Source organism: Saccopteryx bilineata, chromosome 3 (genome assembly GCF_036850765.1).
Source record: "Saccopteryx bilineata isolate mSacBil1 chromosome 3, mSacBil1_pri_phased_curated, whole genome shotgun sequence".
Classification (NCBI taxonomy): Eukaryota; Metazoa; Chordata; class Mammalia; order Chiroptera; family Emballonuridae; genus Saccopteryx; species Saccopteryx bilineata.
In genome coordinates, this window is record NC_089492.1 from 249033606 (window position 1) to 249057545 (window position 23940).

A 23940-nucleotide genomic window follows, 5' to 3' on the forward strand; every position below is an offset into this window, starting at 1 on the left:
CTCTTTGACTCACTCTCTGTCTCTGTAAAAAAAAAAAAAAAAAAAAGTGGTCATGCCATACATTAACTACTTAATGAGTACATCTAAAAATGCATTCTCCTTGCCTGACCAGGCGGTGGCACAATGGATAGAGCGTGAGACTGGGACGTGGAGAACCCATGTTCGAAACCTTAAGGTCACCAGCTTGAGTGTGGGCTCATTTGGTTTGATGCCTTAAGCAAGGGTCACTCGGTCTGCTGTAGCCCCCTGGTCAAGGCACATATGAGAAAGCAATCAGTGAACTAAGGTGCCACAATGAATCTCTCTCCCTTCCTGCCTGTCTGTCCCTATCTGTCCCTCTCTCTGTCTCTGTCACACACACAAAAATTTTTTTAATAAAATAAAAATGCATTCTCCTTATTCTAATAATGATTTATAAGTAATGGAACCACTTTATTCCAACTGTTACTGAATTGAAAATTTCATGTTATATCTTGAAAAATAAGCTCTCTCAATCCTTCACTTATCTATCACTTGTTTTGTACCAAGCACTGAAAATACAAGGATGAATAAGATATAGTTCTAATCCTTTTAAGCTAACAGTTTACTGGGGAATATAACCAAGAAATCTGACAATTTCAATACAACATAAGAAACTATTCAAAGCAGAGAACACCAAATCCCCTCCATCAAGCAACAAAAGGTCCCTTATCCTCTAGAGCAGGGGTAGTCAACCTTTTTATAATCTACCGCCCACTTTTGTATCTCTGTTAGTAGTAAAATTTTCTAACTGCCCATCGGTTCCACAGTAATGGTGACTTATAAAGTAGGGAAGTAATTTTACTTTATAAAATTTATAAAGCAGAGTTACAGCAAGTTAAAGCATATAATAATAATTATTTAGCAAGTACTTTATGTCGAATTTTCACTAAGTTTGGCAGAATAAATCCTTATAAAACAACTTACTATAGTTAAATCTATCTTTTTATTTATACTTTGGTTGCTCTGCTACCGCCCACCATGAAAGCTGGAATGCCCACTCGTGGGCAGGAGGGACCGGGGTTGACTACCACTGCTCTAGAGTCCCTAGATCCCTCCTCAAACATCTCTTCACCCTTTAAAAAACTCCAACAAGCCCTCTCTCAGCTTCAGCCCTAACTTTTCCCAATCTCACTAAACCCTTCAAACCTTATACTGATGAAAGGGAGGAAATAGCTGTTGGCATTTTAGGACAAGCCTACAAGTCATAGCCTATTTATCAAAACAGCTTGAAACTATGTACTCTTAAAGCAGGGGTCAGGAACCTATGGCTCACGAGCCAGATGTGGCTCTTTTTTTCTTTTTCTTTTTTAAGAGTCTACTAATTTTAAATTATTTTTATTTTTTATTTATTTTAGAGGAGACAGAGAGAGAGAAAGAGAGAGAGAGAGAGAGAGAGAAGGAGGGAGGAGCAGGAAGCATCAACTCCCATATGTGCCTTGACCAGGCAAGCCCAGGGTTCCGAACCAGCAACCTCAACGTTCCAAGTCGACGCTGGATCCACTGCGCCACCACAGGCCAGGCCAGATGTGGCTCTTTTGATGGCTGCATCTGGCCTGCAGACAAATCTTTAATAAAAATAATAATGTTAAAAATATAAAACAGGCCTGACCTGTGGTGGCGCAGTGGATAAAGCATCAACCTGGAAACGCTGAGGTTGCCAGTTCAAAACCCTGGGCTTGCCTAGTCAAGGCACATATGGGAGTTGATGCTTCCTGCTCCTCCCCCCTTTTCTCTCTCTCTCTCTCTCTCTCTCTCTCACTCTCTCTCCCCTCTCTATAATTAATAAATTTTAAAAAACCTTAAAAAATATATATATATATATATATATAGCCCTGGCCGGTTGGCTCAGCGGTAGAGCGTCGGCCTAGCGTGCGGAGGACCCGGGTTCGATTCCCAGCCAGGGCACACAGGAGAAGCGCCCATTTGCTTCTCCACCCCTCCGCCGCGCTTTCCTCTCTGTCTCTCTCTTCCCCTCCCGCAGCCAAGGCTCCATTGGAGCAGAGATGGCCTGGGCGCTGGGCATGGCTCTGTGGCCTCTGCCTCAGGCGCTAGAGTGGCTCTGGTCGCAATATGGCGACGCCCAGGATGGGCAGAGCATCGCCCCCTGGTGGGCGGAGCGTCGCCCCTGGTGGGCCTGCCGGGTGGATCCCGGTTGGGCGCATGCAGGAGTCTGTCTGACTGTCTCTCCCCGTTTCCAGCTTCAGAAAAATGAAAAAATGAAAGAAAAAAAAAATATATATATATATACATTATATATATATATAAATAAAACAGCCTGACCAGGCGGTGGCGCAGTGGATAGAGCGTCGGACTGGGATGCAGAGGACCCAGGTTCGAGACCCTGAGGTCTCCAGCTTGATTGAGCGCGGGCTCATCTGGTTTGAGCAAAAGCTCACCAGCTTGAACCCAAGGTCGCTGGCTCCAGCAAGGGGTTACTCGGTCTGCTGAAGGCCCACGGTCAAGGCACATATGAGAAAGCAATCAATGAACAACTAAGGTGTTGCAACAAAAAACTGATGATTGATGCTTCTCATCTCTCTCCGTTCCTGTCTGTCTGTCCCTGTCTATCCCTCTCTCTGACTCACTCTGTCTCTGTAAAAAATAAATAAATAAAACATTCTCATGTATTACAATCCATTCATTTCCTACCACTCATGTTCATGGTTGCAGGTGGCTGCAGCCAATCACAGCCGTCCTCTGGGACAACACCAAATTTTTATTGGATAATGCATAATGTACACAGGTCGTATGGCTCTCACGGAATTACATTTTAAAATATGTGGTGTTCATGGCTCTCTCAGCCAAAAAGGTTCCCAACCCCTGTGTTAAAGGGTGGCCAACTTGCCTCAGGGCCCTAGCAGCTGCCGCTCTCCTCACACAAAAAAACAAGAAAAACCTCACATTTGGACAACCAACAACAGTTCTTTCCTCCCACAATCTTTCTGACTTACTATCTCACAAAACTACACAAATTCTCCCTCCCTCCTGAATTCAACCCTTTTTCTCCACCAAACTATCAAGGCCAAATCCCGCCCCTTAGAAGTCACATCTCAAAAAGATGAATTATTTGCTCTCACCAAAGCACTCACCCTAGCGCAGGGATGTGATATTAACATATATACAGATTCCAAATGCACCTTTAACATCATACACTCATATGACAGTTTAAAAATGTTCACCCTTAACTCCCCCCCCCCACCCCAATAAAAGACTCCATTGCTCTGCGTACTTTCCTATGAACTCAAGCCCCCTTATGCTTCACCGGAACATCAGGGAACAGTGGGTCATCTGCCAAAAACAGCATGCAACATCACTGTCACTCCAGTTTCCAACCACACATTAGTCTCGATGAATAGACTATCAGGCCCCTCCTGAGACAAAGGGCTGCTTTCTCCAACCAGTCCAATTCTCCTCCTTTCTTACATTACAAGCCTCTTCTTTTCATTGCTCTTGTCCCTTCCTCTCCTTTTTCCCCTGGATCACCTCCACCCTGGAGATTCCTCTAATTTTCACTGCATCCAAGGAGCAAGTACCCATCTCTCTCCCTGTATCGGTGCTGCAGTCAGTAGCGTCTACATTATCACTCTGGACAGCAGAACCCCAAGAAAAGAGCACACCTCCCTATTCTCTTTCTCACCTTTTCTCAATCCACCTCTCTTCCTGCCTAACACAACAGGGAATGTTCTTCCTCTGCGGTGAGGATGCCTACCTTTGCCTTCCTACTAACTGGACAGGAACATACCTTTCTCCCAATGTTGACATAGCCGCCAATAACCAATCCCTATCCATTCCAGAGATCCAGCAACTCCGGCATAGGAGGGCAGTGCAGCTCATCCCTCTCTTAGTAACTCTCAGCATAACTTCAAGGGTTAGGACTAGTATAGGAGGACTAACAATAGCTCTACAATATTTCAAAACCCTGTCAGATGATCGGAAAAAAAGAGAGCGTGGATAATATTGCAAAAATCTTAGTCAATTTACAAGACCAAATAGACTCCCTCACAGCCATTGCCTTACAAAACAAATGAGCATTAAATCTCCTCACAGCTGAAAAAGAGGGAAGGGAGTTTGCCTCTTCCTAGATGAGGAATGCTGCTTCTATGTCAGTCCATCGGGCCTAGTTCCAGACCTGACCTATCAGCTAACTAAAAAAGCCACTAAGATAAAAGAATGTTAGTCTAACATCTAGGACACTTGGTTAAACAAGATTAATTAGTATGCATGGCTACTCCCTTTCATAAGTCCCGTATTCCTCCTCATACTTGCTCTAATTTTTGGACCATGTCTTGTACACCTCCTTTCTTTTTTCCAGGATGGCCTTAGGACATTGTATGGTCAGTAGCCACGGCCACCATCACAGCCACGGCCACCATCACAGCCACCTGGCCCATGAAGGCTCGCATTTGATTCGGACAGACGGTAATGAAACAACAGAGCCAAGAATTGGTGGGCCATTAGCTTTAATCCTAGCTTGCACCCAGTGGGCAAGAAATACACACAGTGGGAAAACACTTCCCTTTCCATTCAGGGCTCCCAAAGCCACTGACTCATCAGAGTATTCCTAGAATCAAAAGTTTCTACCTCACCAGCCTTATTCACCTTTGTTCCCCATCTCCTCCTCTCTGCACAAACTGGCTTCTCCTTCAGCACTCTGCCATCTTGGCTGTTTCTCTATAATGCTCATTTCAGGAACCAAGAGAGCAAGCCCCCAGTCTGCCCATTTTATAATGTAGAAATCCAAACCTTTAAGCCAATATACAAATAAAGAAGTCTCTGATACAAAGCCACTTATCTGAGGCATAAATGGGATTCCTCATAAGAGTGCACCACCCCACATCATGCAACAGTCAAGGGTGTGGAGAAAAGCTTAGTGTTGAGAAGATTTTAGGATTAAAAGGGTGGGAAAAGCAAAAAGTCTTGAAACTAAGTAGGCAGTGGCACAGTGGATAGAGCATCAGACTGGGATGCTGAGGACCCAGGATCAAGACCCCGAGGTCGCCAGCTTGAGTGAGGGCTCATCTGGTTTGAGCAAAAGCTCACCAGCTTGGACCCAAGGTCGCTGGCTCAAGCTAGGGGTTACTTGATCTGCTGTAGCCCCATGGTCAAGGCACATATGATAAAGCAATCAATGAACAACTAAGGTGTCACAACGAAAAACTAATGATTGATGCTTCTCATCTCTCTCTAGGTTCCTGTCTGTCTGTCCCTATCTATCCCTCTCTCTGACTCTCTGTCTCTGTAAAAAAAAACAAAAAATGAAGCCTTAGGCTATAAGGATCCTGCCTGTCCCCCACACCCAATGCAAACTATAAGTAAGCAAACATATACATCATATTTGCAAACTTATTTGACCCACAGACATTAACAAATCAATCCATTGGATAAATTACTGTATGTTACTTCAAACCACCACTTCATACCACATAGCCCGAACCCCAGAAGATCACATCAACAACCAAACAACTCCCATTCATCCACCTCCCCATAAATACTTCACAGACCCTAACCAGCAGAAAGTAGATACAGAAAAAGAGACCTTTACCCCTATTCCTTAAACAACAAAGGCTATATAATGTTAGGTTTGGGTTCAGTGCTCCTTTAAATCCAAAGCCCCTTTAAACTCAAATTCCCCTCAACTTCTTCATTAAGCATCTCCCTCACCCAACTTCCCCCTCCCCTACCACCCTGGGAAGGTTCTGGGAAATGTCCTTGGGACAAGGCCATCAGAAAGGGAGAGAGTCTATGACAAAAGGCAACAAACCAAGATATGCTGATCTGGGCATGTCCCAACCCCATGCCAGCAAATGTCTGCAGCAACCCTTTTGTCAGACACCCCTTCCTGCAGCTCTCCACTGATATGACTAGGGTCTCAGCCATTCTGTTTTGCAGATGTATAAATAAACTTTCTTTTTTTTTTTTACAGAGACAGAGCAAGAGTCAGAGAGATGGACAGACAGACAGGAACGCAGAGAGATGAGAAGCATCAATTATCAGTTCTTTGTTGTGGCACTTAGTTGTTCATTGATTGCTTTCTCATGTGCCTTGACCATGGAGCTACAGCAGACCTAGTAACCCCTTACTTGAGCCAGCAACCTTGGGCTCAAGCTGGCGACATCAGGTCTCGAACCTGGGTCCTCCACATCCCAGTCCAATGCTCTATCCACTGCACCACTGCCTGATTAGGCTAAATAAACTTCTTTTTTTTATTTTTATTTTTTTATTTTTTTTTATATTTTTTAAAAAAAAATTTTTTTTTATATTTTATTTATTAATTTTTAGAGAGAGAGGAGAGAGAGAGAGAGAAGGGGAGGGAGGAGCAGGAAGCATCAACTCCCATATGTGCCTTGACCGGGCAAGCCCAAGGTTTCGAACCAGCAACCTCAGTGTTCCAGGTCGACGCTTTATCCCACTGCGCCACCACAGGTCAGGCTAAATAAACTTCTTATAAAACTAACCAGGCCAGCACTTTCCTCCTTCAGCCAGCCTGTGAGTCTCCTATTATCAACTTCTAATTGAACGTTGTGGAGGGCTTTTTTTTTTTTTTTTTAATATTTTTTAAAATTTTTATAGATTGATTTAGAGAGAGAGGGAGACAGAGGGAGAAAAACAAAGAAACACTGATTTGTTGTTCCACTTATTCGTTGGTTGATTCCTTTTAAATTAATTTATTAATTCTTAGAGAGAGAGGAAGGGGGGAAGAGACAGAGAGACAGCAACAAAAAGATAGACATTTATTCATTGTTCCACTTCTGTGCCCTGACCTGGGATTGAATTCGCAACCTTGGTTTATCTGGATGATGCTCCAAGCAACTGAGCTACCAGGTCAGGGCTTTCCTGTTTCTCTCTAAAATCAGTAAATATAAATTTTTAAATAAATTAAAATAAAAACTTACTAAACAAAAAAATGTGTTTGAGACACTGCTTCTAAAAACCCAGTCTCTCAATTATCTACAAAACAAATTTAGGCCTGACCAGGCAGTGGCGCAGTGGATACAGCATCGGACTGGGATGCAGAGGACCCAGGTTCGGGACCCTGAGGTCACCAGCTTGAGCGTAGCCTCATCTGGTTTGAGCAAAGCTCACCAGCTTGACCCAGGGTCACTGGCTCAAGCAAGGGGTTACTCGGTCTGCTGAAGCCCCATGGTCAAGGAACATATGAGAAAGCAATCAATGAACAACTAAGGTGTGGAATGAAAAACTAATGATTGATGCTTCTTATCTCTCTCCATTCCTGTCTCTGTCCTTATCTATCTCTCTCTCTGTCTCTGTAAAAAAAAAAAAAAAAAAAAAGAACTAATGTAGAAGCTTTTAAAAGTTAAGTCCAAAAGAGTACTACAGGAGTACAGTGGGAGGTAAAATATACCCTCAATCAGAATATTTCCTTCCCTCTGTACTAATTTTGGGTTGAGCCTTCACTAGGTTTTCAGTTCTAAGAGGATGGTCCTTGGGGTGTTTGTTGTAGAATGTGGTAACTGACATCATTACACCTAATGTCAAGTTCAAGTTCATAAGCAAATCAATTAACTTTCAGGGTTCTCAACTTCCCTACACAGCAGTTTAACGAAGACTATAATGCCTATTCTCCACCCCAAATAAAAGAGATGATGGGATTTACTTCAGAAATGCGATACTGCCCCAGCTCTATAGCTCAGCAAGTTGGAGCCACAACCAACCCCACATGCCAAGGTTGCCGGTAGGATATCCGGTAAGAGTACCTCCAAGGCCTGACCTGTGGTGGCCCAATGGATAAAGCAATCAACCTGGAATGCTGAGGTCACTGGTTCGAAACCCTGGGCTTGCCTGGTCAAGGCACATATGGGAGTTGATGCTTCCTGCTCCTCCCCTCCTTCTCTCTCTCTCTCTCTCTCTAATGAATAAATTAAAAAAAAAAAGAGTACCTCCAAGAACCAAGTAACGAATGCATAAACAAGTGGAAAAACAAATCGATGCTTGTTTCTCTTTCTCTCTCCCCCCCTAAAGTTAGTAACTTTTTAATTTAATGTGATACCACTTAACCCACAGTAGGCGCCATTCTTTTAGTTTGCATTTTGTTTAGTTTAAAAGGCATTCCAAGTTAAAAAAGAAGGAAAAGAAACACTGAAAATGAAGGAATTTCAGTCCTCAGGGTTTCTAGTTTCCCCAGCCCACTCAGGAGGGTGTTCCGGGTACCGTGCCCGTCCCCAAGGACTTGGGTAGTAGGGGCTGGTGCGCCCCTCGAGGGGATACGGTGTCCACAATGCACGCGGGGGAACCGTCGAGGTTTGGGGCATTTGGTTCATTACAACAAATACCACGGTCTACTGCGGGCCAGGCCTAGCGTGATGCTCAGCACGTAACATCCAATCTTACACCACCCGGCAAAAAAACCAGCCGCAGCCGCCCAGGGGAGAGCCAGAGACCAGAAGGGTAACTCGCCCAAGGTCAAGCAGGGGCGGGACTTGCTCTCGCGGTGCCTTCACTCAGCTGCGCAAGGTCCTGCGCACGGCCCTGAGCTTGGACGCCCCGGGCAGTCAAGTCCCTTCCAGCTTGCGCTTGGCCAATGTGAGTTCCGCAGGAGCTCAGCTTCTTCAGACTTGACCCCGCGTCAACCGAGCAAATACCTCCGCACGTCTCTGACGACTCGCCGCGCTCTCCCGGCATCGCACGTCCTACCGGGGTTCGCGTCCTAGCCCCCACCCGAGTGCTCACCTGCACCACGGAAAAGCCCAGGGCATCCTTCCGAGCGTCGGGAAGGACGATGGTCCAGGGCGAGAGGCCCGAATGCAATAAATGAACCATGGCAACCCCGCCAGCAGAGCGTGAGGACAGAGCGGGCGTCGAGCCGGGCCGCTGTGGGAGGCTGCTGGACAGCTCGGGTCCGCGGGCGTCGCACGCAGCCTAGGCGCCGTTTGGCTCCAGCAGCAAGGTTTTTGAAACGCCCCGCGTAGCGATGCGCACGCGCCCGCAGCGGCCACACCCCGCGACGGCAGGCCGGCCGCAGGCCCGCCCCCAGGAGGAGTCCTCACCATCCCCACCCCCGCCCCTCTGACCACTACTCCACCCTGTCAGGGCCCAACCGTCTTCTTTCCGCCACCCTAACGGCCCAGACCTACCTTACTCTTGCCCAACGACTGGCGCAGTCCCGACCCACCCCTGTGAGACCAACCTAAGACCCACCCTCAGGGTTCACGCCACATTGCTGTCGCCCTCGGCGGGCATGGATGCCCGTAGACCAGTTTATAGAATTGGGGAGTAGAATGTGTATTTTTAATACTTGAAAATACAGGGGGTTTTTTTGTTTTGTTTTGTTTTTTTAATTTTTATTAATTTTAATGGGGTGACATCAATAAATCAGGGTACATATGTTCAAAGAAAACATGTCCAGGTTATCTTGTCATTCAATTAAAAATATGGAACACTTCATGAATTTGCGTGTCACCCTTGAGCAGGGGCCATGCTAATCTTCTCTGTATCGTTCCAATTTTAGTATATATGCTGCCCAAGCAAGCATGAAAATAGTTTTTTAAAAGCTGCCTCCTAAAAATCTGGCAACAGCACCTCTCTCCTATAAGTCCTCTCTGTTTCAGCTGCCATCGATACTGGACGAATCAAATATCAAAACCACTTTAACCTGTTAAAGTCCACAGAACGAACAACTCATCTTTCTTGTTCCCTAAAAGGTCCCAAGCGACCCTTATAACCTGCGCCAAAAAAGCACTAAATTACTACACTTGAGCTAATCAAAAAGAAAATATGTCTTGGAAAAGTATAGTTCTTCAGTCTGGGCCTTGGATTTGAATCCTTGATTGGCATGCCGCTCCGCCTTCTAGTAACTTCTGAACCTTGGGCAAGATTCTTAGCACCTCTAGAGTAGAGGCTCAACTTGCCAACAGTAAAATGGAATAAGAAGTCCTTGCCTCACGGGGTCAATGTGAGGATTAAATAAGATAATGTATGTAAAGCACATGACAATACTCACAAAGCAAGTCCTTGAGTAGCTCATTCAAATGTTAAAATTATTTTTCAAGTACAAATAACTTTGCAAAATGCTTTTTCTTTCACATTTATTCTTTTATTTAACACACACACACACACACACACACCTCTGGACAGTAGGTAGCTCCATTTTACCTATTGAGAAACTGAACACCTGAGAGGTTGAATAGACAAATTTAACCAACCTGATGCATGGAAAATCTGGGAGCCGTAATCGAGTTTTCTAATTCCAAGTCCAAGTCAATATTCTTATTTTTTTAATGAACTAAATCAGGGGTCAGGAACCTATGGCTCGCGAGCCAGATGTGGCTCTTTTGATGGCTGCATCTGGCTTGCAGTCAAATCTTTAATAAAAAAAATAATGTTAAAAATATAAAACAGCCTGACCTGTGGTGGCGCAGTGGATAAAGCGTCGACTTGGAAATGCTGAGGTTGCCGGTTCAAAACCCTGGGCTTGCCTGGTTAAGGCACATATGGGAGTTGATGCTTCCAGCTCCTCCCTCCTTCTCTCTCTCTGTCTCTCTCTTCTCTCTCTCTCCCTCTCTCTCTCTCTCTCTCTCTCTCTCCTCTCTAAAATGAATAAATTTAAAAAATTTTAAAAATATAAAACATTCTCATGTATTACAATCCATTCATTTCCTACTGCTCATGTTCATGGTTGTGGGTGGCTGAAGCCAATCACAGCTGTCCTCTGGGACAACACTAAATTTTTATTGGATAATATGTAACATACATGGGTCGTTGTATGGCTCTTACAAAATAACATTTTAAAATATGTGGCATTCATGGCTCTCTCAGCCAAAAAGGTTCCCGACCCCTGAATTAGATCATAGCTTCTCCTCTGTCCTCAAACTTCCAACACCAAACTTTCAGCTTCCTCTTTCACTGAAAAAAAGAAAAGCAATTGGGCTTGCTCCAGCAGCACATATACTAAAATTGGAATGATACAGAGAAGATTAGCATGCCCCTGAGTAAGGATGACATACAAATTCATAAAGCATTAAAAAAAAAGAAAGAAAAACAATCAAAAAAGAGCATCCCGCCTGACCTGTGGTGGCGCAGTGGATAAAGCGTCGACCTGGAAATGCTGAGGTCCCCAGTTCGAAACCCTGGGCTTGCCTGGTCAAGGCACATATGGGAGTTGATGCTTCCAGCTCCTTCCCCCTTCTCTCTCTCTCTGTCTCTCCTCTCTCTCTCTCTGTTTCTGTCTCTCCCTCTCCTCTCTAAAAAATGAATAAATAAAAAATAAAAAAATTAAATTTAAATAAATAAATAAAGCGTCGACCTGGAAATGCTGAGGTCGCTGGTTCGAAACCCTGGGCTTGCCTGGTCAAGGCACATATGGGAGTTGATGCTTCTAGCTCCTCTCCCCCCTTCTCTCTCTCTGTCTCTCCTCTCTCTCTCTCTGTCTCTCCCTCTCCTCTCTAAAATGAATAAATAAAATTTTTGGGGAAAAAAGAACATCCCAAACTCCCATTGTCAAATCTATCCACCAGTGTAGGCTCTTTGTTTTTGCATTTCCTCCTATTACTCTGCAATTTGAACTTATCTAAGGCCAACCCGTGAACTTGTGCATTAAATCTCATTCCCTACTGCTTATTCAAAGATATCATCCAGCAACATCCTTTTTTCCTCCTGCATTACCATTTCTCTCTTTTTTGGATTATTGCCATCCTTCTCATCCTTTTTATTTATTTCTTTATTTATTGGTGACAGAAAGAGAGACTGAGAGAGGGACAGACAGACAGGAAGGTAGAGAGATGAGAAGTATCAAGTCTTTGATGCATAAGGTGTTGTGGCACCTTAGTTGTTCATTGACTGCTTTCTCATATGTGCCTTGACTGGGGGCTACAGCAGCGTAAGTGACCCCTTGCTCAAGCCAGTGACCTTTGGGCTCAAGCCAGCAACCATAGGGTCATGTCATGAGCCTGCGCTCAAGCTGGAGACCTCAGTGTTTCAAACCTGGGTCCTCTGGGTCCCAGCCCCACGCTCTATCCACTGCACTACCACCAGGTTAGGCCCTTCTTATCCTCTTGATTCCTCATCACCTGGACTTCTAAATCTTTGGGTACCCTAGGATTTAGTACTTCTATACCTCTTCTCTATCTGGTCTCTTTTACTTGTGGTGACTTTGTGTAATTTCATAACTTTAAAAGCAATATATGTGTTCATGTATCTCAATTTTATATGTCTAGTCCAGTGATAGTATTCAAATAATTTAACAACCGGTTCTCTGCCCTAATGACTATTTTAAGTATAAAAAAAAAATTATATACCTAAAGGTAGTTTATTATTTCATGCATTTAATACTTAAATAAGAACAATAAAAAGTAGCCTGACCTGTGGTGGCGCAGTGGATAAAGCGTCGACCTCGAAATGCTGAGGTTGCCGGTTCAAAACCCTGGGCTTGCATGGTCAAGGCACATATGGGAGTTGATTCTCCCAGCTCCTCCCCCTTGTCTCTCTCTCTCTCTCTGTCTCTCTACCCCCCCCTCCTCTCTAAAATGAATAAATAAAATAAAAATTAAAAAAAAAAAAGTACACAAAACTAGATTTTTAAGAGTTTTTTAAAAGATTTTATTTATTCATTTTAGAGAAGGGAGTGTGTGTGTGAGAGAGAGAGAGAAGAGGGGAGGAACAGAAAGCATCAACTCCCATATGTGTCTTGATCAGACAAGCCCAGGGTTTTGAACCGGTGACCTCAGCATTCCAAGTCGACGCTTTATCCACTGTACCACCACAGGTCAAGCCATAAGAAAAAGTTTTAAAATATTTATGAAAAAAATATTAAATAACACCTGACAAAAAAATAGTAAAATTGTTATTTAAGATATTTTTGCCTAACCAGGCAGTGGTTCAATGGATAGAGCATCAGGCTGGGATGCAGAGGCCCCAGGTTCAAAACCCCAAGGTCACCAGCTTGAGTGCAGGCTCACCAGCTTGAGTGCGGGGTTGCTGGCTTGAGCATGGAATCATAGATATGACCCCATGGTTGCTGGCTTGAGCCCAAAGGTCATTGGCTTGAAGCCCAATGTCACTGGCTTGAGCCCAAGGTCGCTGGCTTGAGCAAGGGGTCACTCGCTCTGCTGTAACCCCACCTTACCCCCATCAAGGCACATATGAAAAAGCAATCAATAAACAACTAAGATGCCACAACAAAGAATTGATGCTTCTCATCTCTTTCCCTTCCTGCCTATCTGTCCCTCTCTCTGTCTCTATAACAAAAAAGAAAAATTAAAGAAAGATCTCTTTTTTTTTCTTTTTTTTTTTTTTACAGAGACAGGGAGAGAGTCAGAGAGAGGGATAGACGGGGACAGACAGACAGGAAACGGAGAGATGAGAAGCATCAATCATTAGTTTTTCTTTGTGTGCTGCAACCTCAATTGTTCATTAATTGCCCTCTCATACGTGCCTTAACTGCAGGCCTTCAGTAGACTGAGTAACCTCTTGCTCGAGCCAGAGACCTTGGGCTCAAGCTGGTGAGCTTTTTCTCAAACCAAATGAGCCCTCGCTCAAGCTGGCGACCTCAGCGTCTCGAACCTGGGTCTTTCGCATCCCAGTCCAACGCTCTATCCACTGCACCACTGTCCAGTCAGGCAAGAAAGATCTTGACTGTTGTCCTCACCTGCAACTTTTTTCAACTATGAACTGAATGAACATTATAATGGGCACTTAGAATACAGTACGCTCTTGTGCAGGTGAACATTAAAAAAAGTAAGGAGACCTGTGGTGGCACAGTGGATAAAGCGTCGACCTGGAAATGCTGAGGTCGCCGGTTTGAAACCCTGGGCTTGACTGGTCAAGGCACATATGGGAGTTGATGCTTCCAGCTCTTCTCCCCTTCTCTCTCTCTCTCTCTCTCTCTCTCTCTTTCTCCCCCCCTCTCTCTCCCCCTCTCCTCTCTAAAATGAATAATAAAAAAAAAAAGTAAGGAATGTAAATTTGTGATTTCCACATTGGGTGGCTGCCTAGGAGCCCGGCTCAGAGAGAACCCTGATTTCATGTGCCATTTTTTTGTTTGTTTTTTGTAATTTTCTGAAGCTGGAAACGGGGAGAGACAGTCAGACAGACTCCCACATGCGCCTGACCGGGATCCACCCGGCATGCCCACCAGGGGGCGACGCTCTGCCCACCAGGGGGTGATGCTCTGCCCCTCCTGGGCGTCGCTCTGCCGCGACCAGAGCCACTCTAGCGCCTGGGGCAGAGGCCAAGGAGCCATCCCCAGCGCCCAGGCCATCTTTGCTCCAATGGAGTCTCGGCTGCGGCTGCGGGAGAGGAAGAGAGAGACAGAGAGAAAGGAGAGGGGGAGGGGTGGAGAGGCAGATGGGCGCCTCTCCTGTGTGCCCTGGCCGGGAATCAAACCCGGGACCTCTGTACGCCAGGCCGACACTCTACCACTGAGCCAACCGGCCAGGGCCTCATGTGCCATTTTAACAACTGTTCGCTGAACTCAACAAAAAATTAGGTTTCCATTTTTCTGAACTGGTACAAACAGGCTGAATCCCACCACTGGTCTAGCTTATACCTCACTTTTAAACTTCAGACTCATATATCCTGCTGTCTACTCAGTATGTCCACCTGGTTATCTAAATGGCCTTAATGTATCCAAAAATAGACTCCTGATAGTCTCTCCTCAACTTACTTTTTCTAAGTCTTTCCCAAGTCAGTATATAGCAATTCCTTTTAGTGGCTTATGACAAAAACTTTGGAAATCATTTTTAACTCCTCTATTATTTTTATATCCTATCTTTAAAAAAATCTTGCCTGACCTGTGGTGGCACAGTAGATAAAGTGTTGATCTGGAATGCTGAGGTCGCCTGTTCAAAGCTTTGGGCTTGCCTGTTCAAGGCACATATACGACAAGCAACCAATAAATAACTAGAGTGAAGCAACTACTTCTCATTCCCCACCCCTGTGTAAAATCAATAAATAAAATCTTTTTTTAAAATTATATCTTGTTTGCTCTATATTCAAAATATATACACATTCAGAGACAGCTTGTGTCTTACCTCTCCCACCACTGCTACCCTGGTCCAAGCCCCTGTCGTTACCCACTTGGATTTTCACAGTATTCTCCTGTTTGGTTTCCCAGCTTCCACCCTTGCTCCTTTAATATCTATTCTCAACATAGGACCTGGAGTGGTCATTTTAAACAATCATGTCACTCTTCTGCCCCAAAAATCTCTAACAGCTTCCCATCTCACATAGAATTAAAAAATAACTAAAACATTTTTAGGATAATGCTCTACTAGTTTCTACATAATATGTCCTCTGCATACCCTTTTCTCATCTCATCTTCTGCCACTCCTCCTGGCACTATTGAACTCCTTGCTACCCTCACTGATGGCTCTTTGAGTTTTTGTTCAAATGTTGCCTAATTAATAAGAACTTCCCTCACTATGATACATTAAAAGGAAATCCTCACCACCATCCGCACACCCTCCCCACACTTCTTGTCCCTTTTGTTCTGCTTACATACTTAACACTATTTGTCATGCTATATATTTATTTTATTTCTGTTTATTTTCTGCCTCTTCCCACTAAGAAAAAATTATAAACAACATGTTGTATCCCCAGACCTAAAACCATGCCTAGAAGGTGGCCAATAATATTAGTTGAAGATAATTCATGAAAGGGTTACCTGGAAACAAATGAAAAAAAGATAGTTATTCAACCTACGAGCTTCAGTTTCCTGTTTTGGAAAATGAGATAAATAATATCAAACTTGCAAATTTTCAAAAATCAAGAGATTGGTTAACACCTGATGTCTTAATTTTTTTTCTCTTCAAATAGGTTGTTTCTAAGGGAGAGGGTCATGTCTTTGTCTCTTTCTGGGCATCGGGAACACAGACACTACCTAATAAAATTTGTGAATTACCCATCTCTAGATCTGTTAGCTTTGGTTTATTTCTCCCATTGTAGTGATCAGCAGTAAAATCTTTAGTGTAGAAAGGGCCTGCCTAGGAAACAAAGAAAGGAACTGGAAATTTAGAGAAGTACCAAATGTCAGCAGCCCTAAATAGGAAAGAGTTAAGAGGTGTCCCTGGAAGATTATTAGTAAAGGAAATACACTGAAGGAGTGAACTTGGAGAAAGGGAAAGGGCTCCTGGGGAACTAGATTACTAGAGAAATGGTTCCCTAAGGCTGTTCCATAGATTCTTTTTTTCATATTTTATTTTATTATTATTTTTTTTAGCGAGAGAGACAGACAGGAAAGAAGAGAGATGAGAAGCATCAACTCGTAGTAGCAGCATTTTAGCGGTTCATTGATTGCTTTATTTTTTAAAAAAAGATTTTATTCAATTTTTAGAGAGGAGAAAGAGAGAAAGAGAGAGAGAGAGAGAGAGAGAGAGAGAGAGAGAAGGAGGGAGGAGCAGGAAGCATTAACTCCTATATGTGCCTTGACCAAGTAAGCCCAGGATTTCAAACTGGCGACGCTTTATCCACTGCACCACCACAGGTCAGGCTGATTGCTTTGCTTTCTTATACATGCCTTGACTGGGGGGCTCCAGCCAAGCGACCTTGGGCTTATGTCTATGATCCCACACTCAAGCTGGTAACCCCGTGCTCAAGCTGGTAACCCCGTGCTCAAGCTGGTAAACTCACACTCAAGCTGGTAACCCCAAGGTTTCAAACCTGAGTCTTCTGTGTCCCAGGCCAACACTCTATCCACTGAGCCACCACCTGGTCAGGACAGATGGATATTTCCATCTCTCTCTCCCCACACCCTCTCTCTAAAATCAATAAATAATTTTTAAAAATTTAAACAGTGTCTAGATTTAATCTACAAGCTCCTCTACTTACTGTGTAATTTGATGCAAATCATTTTTTTTTTTTTAGACAGAGACAGAGAGAGAGTCAGAGAGAGGGATAGATAGGGACAGACAGACAGGAATGGAGAGAGATGAGAAGCATCAATCATTAGTTTTTTGTTGCGACACCTTAGTTGTTCATTGATTGTTTTCTCATATGTGCCTTGACCGGGGGGCTACAGCAGACCAAGTAACCCCTTGCTCAAGCCAGTGACCTTGGGTCCAAGCTGGTGAGCTTTGCTCAAACCAGATGAGCCTGCGCTTAAGCTGGCGACCTTGGGGTCTCGAACCTGAGTCCTTCCGCATCTCAGTCCAATGCTCTATCCACTGTGCCACCGCCTGGTTAGTGGTTAGGCTTTGTCATCCTTTTTTTTTTTTTTTTTGTATTTTTCTGAAGCTGTTAACGGGGAGAGACAGTCAGACAGACTCCCGCATGCACCCAACCGGGATCCACTCGGCATGCCCACCAGGGGGCGACACTCTGACCACCAGGGGGTGATGCTCTGCCCCTCCTGGGCGTCGCTCTGCCGCGACCAGAGCCACTCTAGCGCCTGGGGCAGAGGCCAAGGAGCCATCCCCAGTGCCCGGGCCATCCTTGCTCCAATGGAGCCTCGCTGCGGGAGGGGAAGAGAGAGACAGAGAAAAAGGAGAGGGGGAGGGGTGGAGAAGCAGATGGGCGCCTGTCCTGTGTGCCCTGGCTGGGAATCGAATCCAGGATTTCTGCACGCCAGGCCAACGCTCTACCACTGAGCCAACCGGCCAGGGCCTCATCTTTTTTTTTTTCTTTTTTTTTTAATTTTTTATTTATTCATTTTAGAGAGAAGAGGGAGAGACAGAGAGAGAGAAGGGGGGAGGAGCTGGAAGCATCAACTCCCATATGTGCCTTGACCAGGCAAGCCCAGGGTTTCAAACCGGCGACCTCAGCATTTCCAGGTCGACGCTTTATCCACTGTGCCACCACAGGTCAGGCTTTGTCATCTTTTTGATGACAGGTTCTCAACTACCTGGCGCTGGTCATCTATCTGCAGGCAACAATTAGTGAGATTAAATTTCCCACATACTCCTCCTTCTGCTGCCAATTGATAGTCTAATGACAACCTGTTTTTTTTTTCTGTTTGTTTGTTTTTTTAGAGACAGAGAGAGAGTCAGAGAGAGGGATAGATAGGGACAGACAGACAGGAACAAAGAGATGAGAAGCATCAATCATCAGTTTTTTGTTGCGCATTGCGACAGCTTAGTTGTTCATTGATTGCTTTCTCATATGTGCCTTGACCGTAGGCCTTCAGCAGACCAAGTAACCCTTGCTACCTTGGGTCCAAGCTGGTGAGCCTTGCTCAAGCCAGATGAGCCCGCGCTCAAGCTGGTGACCTCGGGGTCTCCAACCTGGGTCCTTCCGCATCCCAGTCCGATGCTCTATCCACTGCACCACCACCTGGTCAGGCAATGACAACCTGTTTTGGAAATGGCGTTTCTCATCTGAGTTTGTTGATATGCAAGGAACGTTAGGGCTCTCCCAGTCTCATTGGTAATGATTTCTAGAACTGCCTGAAGTTGAGTAATCTGGTTTAGCATGTAAACGGGGATATGGTATCTCCTGTTCTCTGCCCAGGTGGCAGGCCCATAGTATTGGATTATCTGTTCTGGGGGCTACTCATCATCTTTCTAGTCTCCTATCTGGAGTCCTCTCTTTACTCATTGTGAGGGCTATGAAGCCGGGTAGCCAAGCAGTTCCCCTGTTTTCAGAAGCAGGAGGAAGAAGGATGGATTTATCATACCAATTATACAGCTCCCTTCCCAATTCCTGGGAAGGCAGGAATAGGTCCTGTTTCCACAGATCTAGTAAAGTCCACATGGTGTTATCCAGTCTTGGGCCCTGCCTGGGTCCTGCCAGGCTCTAGTTAGCTCTGGGAATCTGGCCAACAGATTTCACTATGTTTGGTTTGCCCACAATTTGCTTTGCTTGGAGGTGTCATTATAATACTGTTGCCCGAGGCAAGTCAGTTCCCCAACTGATCCAGTCAGACTTCTCCTCTTCTGGCTAAGCAGTACTGCCCTATGATAGTATGTTTCAAAATCTACTATCCTCCGAGATCCTGGGGGCTGTGGCATTAGGCAAAGTCTTGGTGAGAACCAGTTCCTTGACTTTCCATGGCTACTGATCGCCCACTAGGGTACCTCCACACACATAGCAGAGGTGATAGTTAGGGAATGAGCTATCCTTTCTGCTAGCCTGAGGAATAAGTTTTTAGTAGATTGGGTTGGAGAAAGCAGGGGCTTACTTGCTTCTTCATAAAAAGACTTATATACTTGAAAGGCTCGAGCTGGGTAGTTCTGCACCTGGCTTTGGATGACAAACTGAGCATAGGGGTCTAGGCCAGCTCCATTAATGTAAGGGTTAATATCTCATCATTCTTCCAGCAGGGGTCCAGAGGATTGGTTATAACTAGCTCTAAGGGATTGCACCCATGGGTAGTGCAATTTGACAGGGCTGTTCCTTTTCTCAGGTATACTTCCCTTTTTTTCTTTTCTTTTTTTGGGGGGAGGTGACATCAATAAATCAGGGTACATATATTCAAAGAAAACATGTCCAGGTTATCTTGTCATTCAATTCTGTTGCATACCCATCACCCAAAGAGAGATTGTCCTCCGTCACCTTCTATCTAGTTTTCTTTGTACCCCTCCCCCTCCCGCTCCCCCTTGCCCTCCTTCCCTCCCCCCACCCCCCGTAACCACCATACTCTTGTCCATGTCTCTTAGTCTCGTTTTATGTCCCACCAATGTGTGGAATCCTGCAGTTCTTGTTTTTTTCTGATTTACTTATTTCACTTCGTATAATGTTATCAGGATCCCACCATTTTGTTGTAAGTGATCCAATGTAATCATTTCTTATGGCTGAATAGTATACCATGGTGTATATGTGCCACATCTTCTTTATCTAGTCTTCTTTTTTTTTTTTTTTTTACAGTGATTAAAGCCTTTAAGCAAACTCTTGGCCAATACAGCAACAATCCATAAAAGAGTAGTGTCCTTAACATGTTCACCGAGTCCAAGTTGGCCCCATCACCATGCCAAATCCCTGGAAAATGCAACCCAACCCCAGTTCAGTCTGTTAGGAGCTGTCACAAGGAGCAGGAGTCCAGGAAAAGTTCGCATGGCACTGGAATTGTTGTCACAATTCTATACTTTTTTTTTTTTTCATTTTTCTGAAGCTGGAAACAGGGAGAGACAGTCAGACAGACTCCCGCATGCGCCCGACCGGGATCCACCCGGCACGCCCACCAGGGGCGATGCTCTGCCCACCAGGGGGCGATGCTCTGCCCATCCTGGGCGTCGCCATGTTGCGACCAGAGCCACTCTAGCACCTGGGGCAGAGGCCACAGAGCCATCCCCAGTGCCCGGGCCATCTCCGCTCCAATGGAGCCTTGGCTGTGGGAGGGGAAGAGAGAGACAGAGAGTGAAAGCGCGGCGGAGGGGTGGAGAAGCAAATGGGCGCTTCTCCTGTGTGTCCTGGCCAGGAATCGAACTTGGGTCCTCCGCACGCTACGCCGACGCTCTACCGCTGACTGGCCAGGGCCACAATTCTATACTTTGCAGCTCATGTCCCAGTCCCAATGACCGCTGCTTCTAGCTGGTAATGATTCAGGTAGACTGGAAAAGCCATCTGCAGCATGTGTGGAGATGGAGCTTCTGTTCTCCTCTGCCTGGAGAGATGAGACCAGGTTGCTTTTCCCTGGAGCTCTGTGACTGTGGCTTGGTAAAGAGAACCTTGGGATACACTAAGCTGGGTGACAGAGGTAGATTCATAACAGAAGTTGGCAAAAGGGGGAAAGAGAGCTCTAAGTTAGGAGTAGGTCCCAGACTGAAATATGAGTGGGGCATTGAGGTAGGAGGAATAAAGGAAACATTATATATTAAACAAAGCAGCAGAAAATAGGACTATCAACACCCACAACAGAGATCTTCGAGGGAAGAATAAAAAACCTGACTATTCAGGCAAGACACAGTTAAGTGGCCCTTGTGCAAATGAGATCAGTTTACCTGCTTCTTGGAAGAAATACCCTAGGCTCATCCACAGTGTCGTAGATGGGGCTGACGGCCCTGGGCACCATCAGCCTTCAGTGGCAAACCCCAGCATTCTGGGCAAGCTTAGGTCATAGGTGGCTGGAGCAGGGCTGGAAGAGACTGAACCCTCCCTTAGAGGAGCAAGGAGGAAGCCTACCTTTCAGTGTCCCTGTTTCCTCACAGCAGAGGCATGTAAGTCTAGCAGGCTTTAGCTCAATGACCTTCCTTTCCACTATTGAAGCAGGACCCAGATGGCATCCTATGAGACCCCTTTGGGGCGTTGGAGCCTTTAAGGGTGTATCCTAAAAGCTGGTAGTTCCCCTGATCTCTATTGGGCTTTTTCTGCCTCTAGGTATCTTAAAAGCCATGCTCAGCCTCATCTGTGGTGGCACAGTGGATAAAGCGTCGACCTGGAATGCTGAGGTCACCAGTTCAAAACCCTGGGCTTACCGGGTCAAGGCACATATGGGAGTTGATGCTTCCTGCTCCTCCCCCCTTCTTTCTCTCTCTTCTTTCTCTCTCTCTTCTCTAAAAAAAATGAATAAAAAAATAAAAATTATAAAAGGAAATTAAAAAAAAAAAGCCATGCTCAGGACATCTCGCTGAGGGGTTTGAGGATCCCCATCCACCTATAAAAATCTTTTCCTTATATCTGGAGCTATTTGGAAAAAGACAAAACAGTGTTATTAGCTGGATCAAATAAAGAAGGCAGTTGTTTGCAGGCGAAAAAGATTTGGCGTCTCCTGTTATTCAGCATTCAAAAGAAATTTAAACTTTTTTTAAAGTAAAAAGTATGATATGGTAGACCCGTAGGAGTTCCAGGATATGACTAGCACCTTTAAAAAATTTTTTTAATTGACCTTAAAATATTTACTGGGTACACTTTAATAATACCTTAACTTTAAAGATTGTAAAAATGACAAAATACAGTAAATGCTTTTGCTCCATATGCAGGAGCATTTTCAGTTTAACCAGTTTAGGAAATCCAATAATAGAACAATGCATACAGACAATGAGCTATAACAGGGGTCCCCAAACTACGGCCCGCGGGCCACATGCGGCCCCCGCCACACTTCTGGAAGGGTACCTCTTTCATTGGTGGTCAGTGAGAGGAGCATAGTTCCCATTGAAATATTGGTCAGTTTGCTTATGTAAATTTACTTGTTCTTGCCCTGGCCAGTTGGCTCAGTGGTAGAGCGTCGGCCTGGCGTGCAGAAGTCTCGGGTTCGATTCCCGGCCAGGGCACACAGGAGAAGCGCCCATCTGCTTCTCCACCCTTCCCCCTCTCCTTCCTCTCTGTCTCTCTCTTCCCCTCCTGCAGCCAAGGCTCCATTGGAGCAAAGATGGCCCGGGCGCTGGGGATGGCTCTAGGGCCTCTGCCTCAGGCGCTGGAGTGGCTCTGGTCGCAACAGAGCGACCTCCCCCCACCCCCGAGGGGCAGAGCGTCGCCCCCTGGTGGGTGTGCCGGGTGGATCCTGGTCAGGCGCATGCGGGAGTCTGTCTGACTGTCTCTCCATTTCCAGCTTCAGAAAAATACAAAAAAAAAAAAAATTTACTTGTTCTTTATTTTAAATATTGTATTTGTTCCCGTTTTGTTTTTTTACTTTAAAATAATATATGTGCAGTGTGCATAGGAATTTGTTCATAGTTTTTTTTATAGTCTGGCCCTCCAACGGTCTGAGGGACAGTGAACTGGCCCCTGTGTAAAAAGTTTGGGGACCCCTGAGCTATAACATGCTTAGCAGCCTCTCCTGTTCTGACAGAGGTTACTATAAATCCAGAATATGTATCCACTGTCTGCCAAATGAAGGTATATGAGTCTTTTTCTTTTCTTTCTTTCTTTTTTTTACAGAGACAGAGAGAGAGTAAGAGAGAGGGACAGATAGGGACAGACAGGCAGGAACAAAGAGGGATGAGAAGCACCAATCATCAGTTTTCGTTGTGACACCTTAGTTGTTCATTGATTGCTTTCTCATATGTGCCTTGACCGCAGGCCTTCAGCAGACCGAGTAACCGCTTGCTCCAGTCAGCGACCTTGGGTCCAAGCTGGTGAGCTTTGCTCAAACCAGATGAGCCCACGCTCAAGCTGGTGACCTCAGGGTATCAAACCTGGGTCTTCCGCATCCTAGTCCGACACTCGATCCACTGTGCCACTGCCCGATCAGGCCCCTTTTGTTTCTTTTTTTTTTTTTAATTTTTTTTTCTTGTGAGAGAGACAGAGTCAGAGAGAGGGACAGATAGGGACAGACAGACAGGAAGGGAGAGAGATGAGAAACATCAGTTCTTCATTGCGGTTCCTTAGTTGTTCATTGATTGATTTCTCATATGTGCCTTGATGAGGGGTGAGGGGTACAGCAGACCAAGTGACCCCTTGCTCGAGCCAGAGACCCTGTGCTCAAGCTGGTGAGTTTTGCTCAAACCAGATGAGCTTGCACTCAAGCTGGCGACCTCAGGGTCTCAAACCTGGGTCCTCCACATCACAGTTCCATGCTCTATTCACTGCGCCACTGCCTGGTCAGGCTACTTCCCTTTTCTTTTCTTTTTTTTTTTGTTTTTTTACTTTTGATGCTATTTTTTCCCAGGTTGCCTATAAGACACATGACCATGGTGCACAGCTGGTTTCACAGGTGAAACTTTGTGAACATATATACTTTTCTTCTACCCTGTAGCTTCTCTCCCAGCTGAGAGACCTGCAGTTCCTTCCCTGTGCCCATGGCGCCTGGCTTATGGCTGCACATGCATCAAACCTCAGTGTAACTTGACTGGGGTTTCTTTCTTTTTTTTTTTTTTTGTATTTTTCTGAAGCTGGAAACGGGGAGAGACAGTCAGATAGACTCCCGCATGTGCCCGACTGGGATCCACCCGGCATGCCCACCAGGGGCGAGGCTCTGCCCACCAGGGGGTGATGCTCTGCCCCTCCGGGGCGTCGCTCTGCCAAGACCAGAGCCACCCTAGCGCCTGGGCCATCTTTGCTCCAATGGAGCCTTGACTGCGGGAGGGGAAGAGAGAGACAGAGAGGAAGGAGGGGGGCGGGGTGGAGAAGCAAATGGGCGCCTCTCCCATGTGCCCT

At 45.4% G+C, this 23940-nt stretch overlaps 1 protein-coding gene and 2 non-coding genes across 3 annotated transcripts in view; 1 reads left to right on the forward strand and 2 right to left on the reverse strand.

Annotated features, from left to right (window-relative positions):
- ZYG11A (zyg-11 family member A, cell cycle regulator) overlaps positions 1–8799 on the reverse strand; it is a 65670-nt gene extending 56871 nt beyond the window's left edge. The window contains exon 1 of the mRNA XM_066269169.1: positions 8710–8799. Coding sequence (XP_066125266.1) covers positions 8710–8799 — 90 coding nt within the window. The remainder of the gene's footprint in view (positions 1–8709) is intronic.
- A 605-nt stretch (positions 8800–9404) lies between these two features.
- LOC136332651 (U6 spliceosomal RNA) lies at positions 9405–9511 on the reverse strand. Its single transcript, XR_010730817.1, has one exon. It is a non-coding gene; the product is annotated as a U6 spliceosomal RNA (small nuclear RNA).
- A 1395-nt stretch (positions 9512–10906) lies between these two features.
- On the forward strand, positions 10907–11008 carry LOC136332715 (U6 spliceosomal RNA). Its single transcript, XR_010730875.1, has one exon. It is a non-coding gene; the product is annotated as a U6 spliceosomal RNA (small nuclear RNA).
- The last annotated feature ends 12932 nt before the right edge of the window (positions 11009–23940 follow it).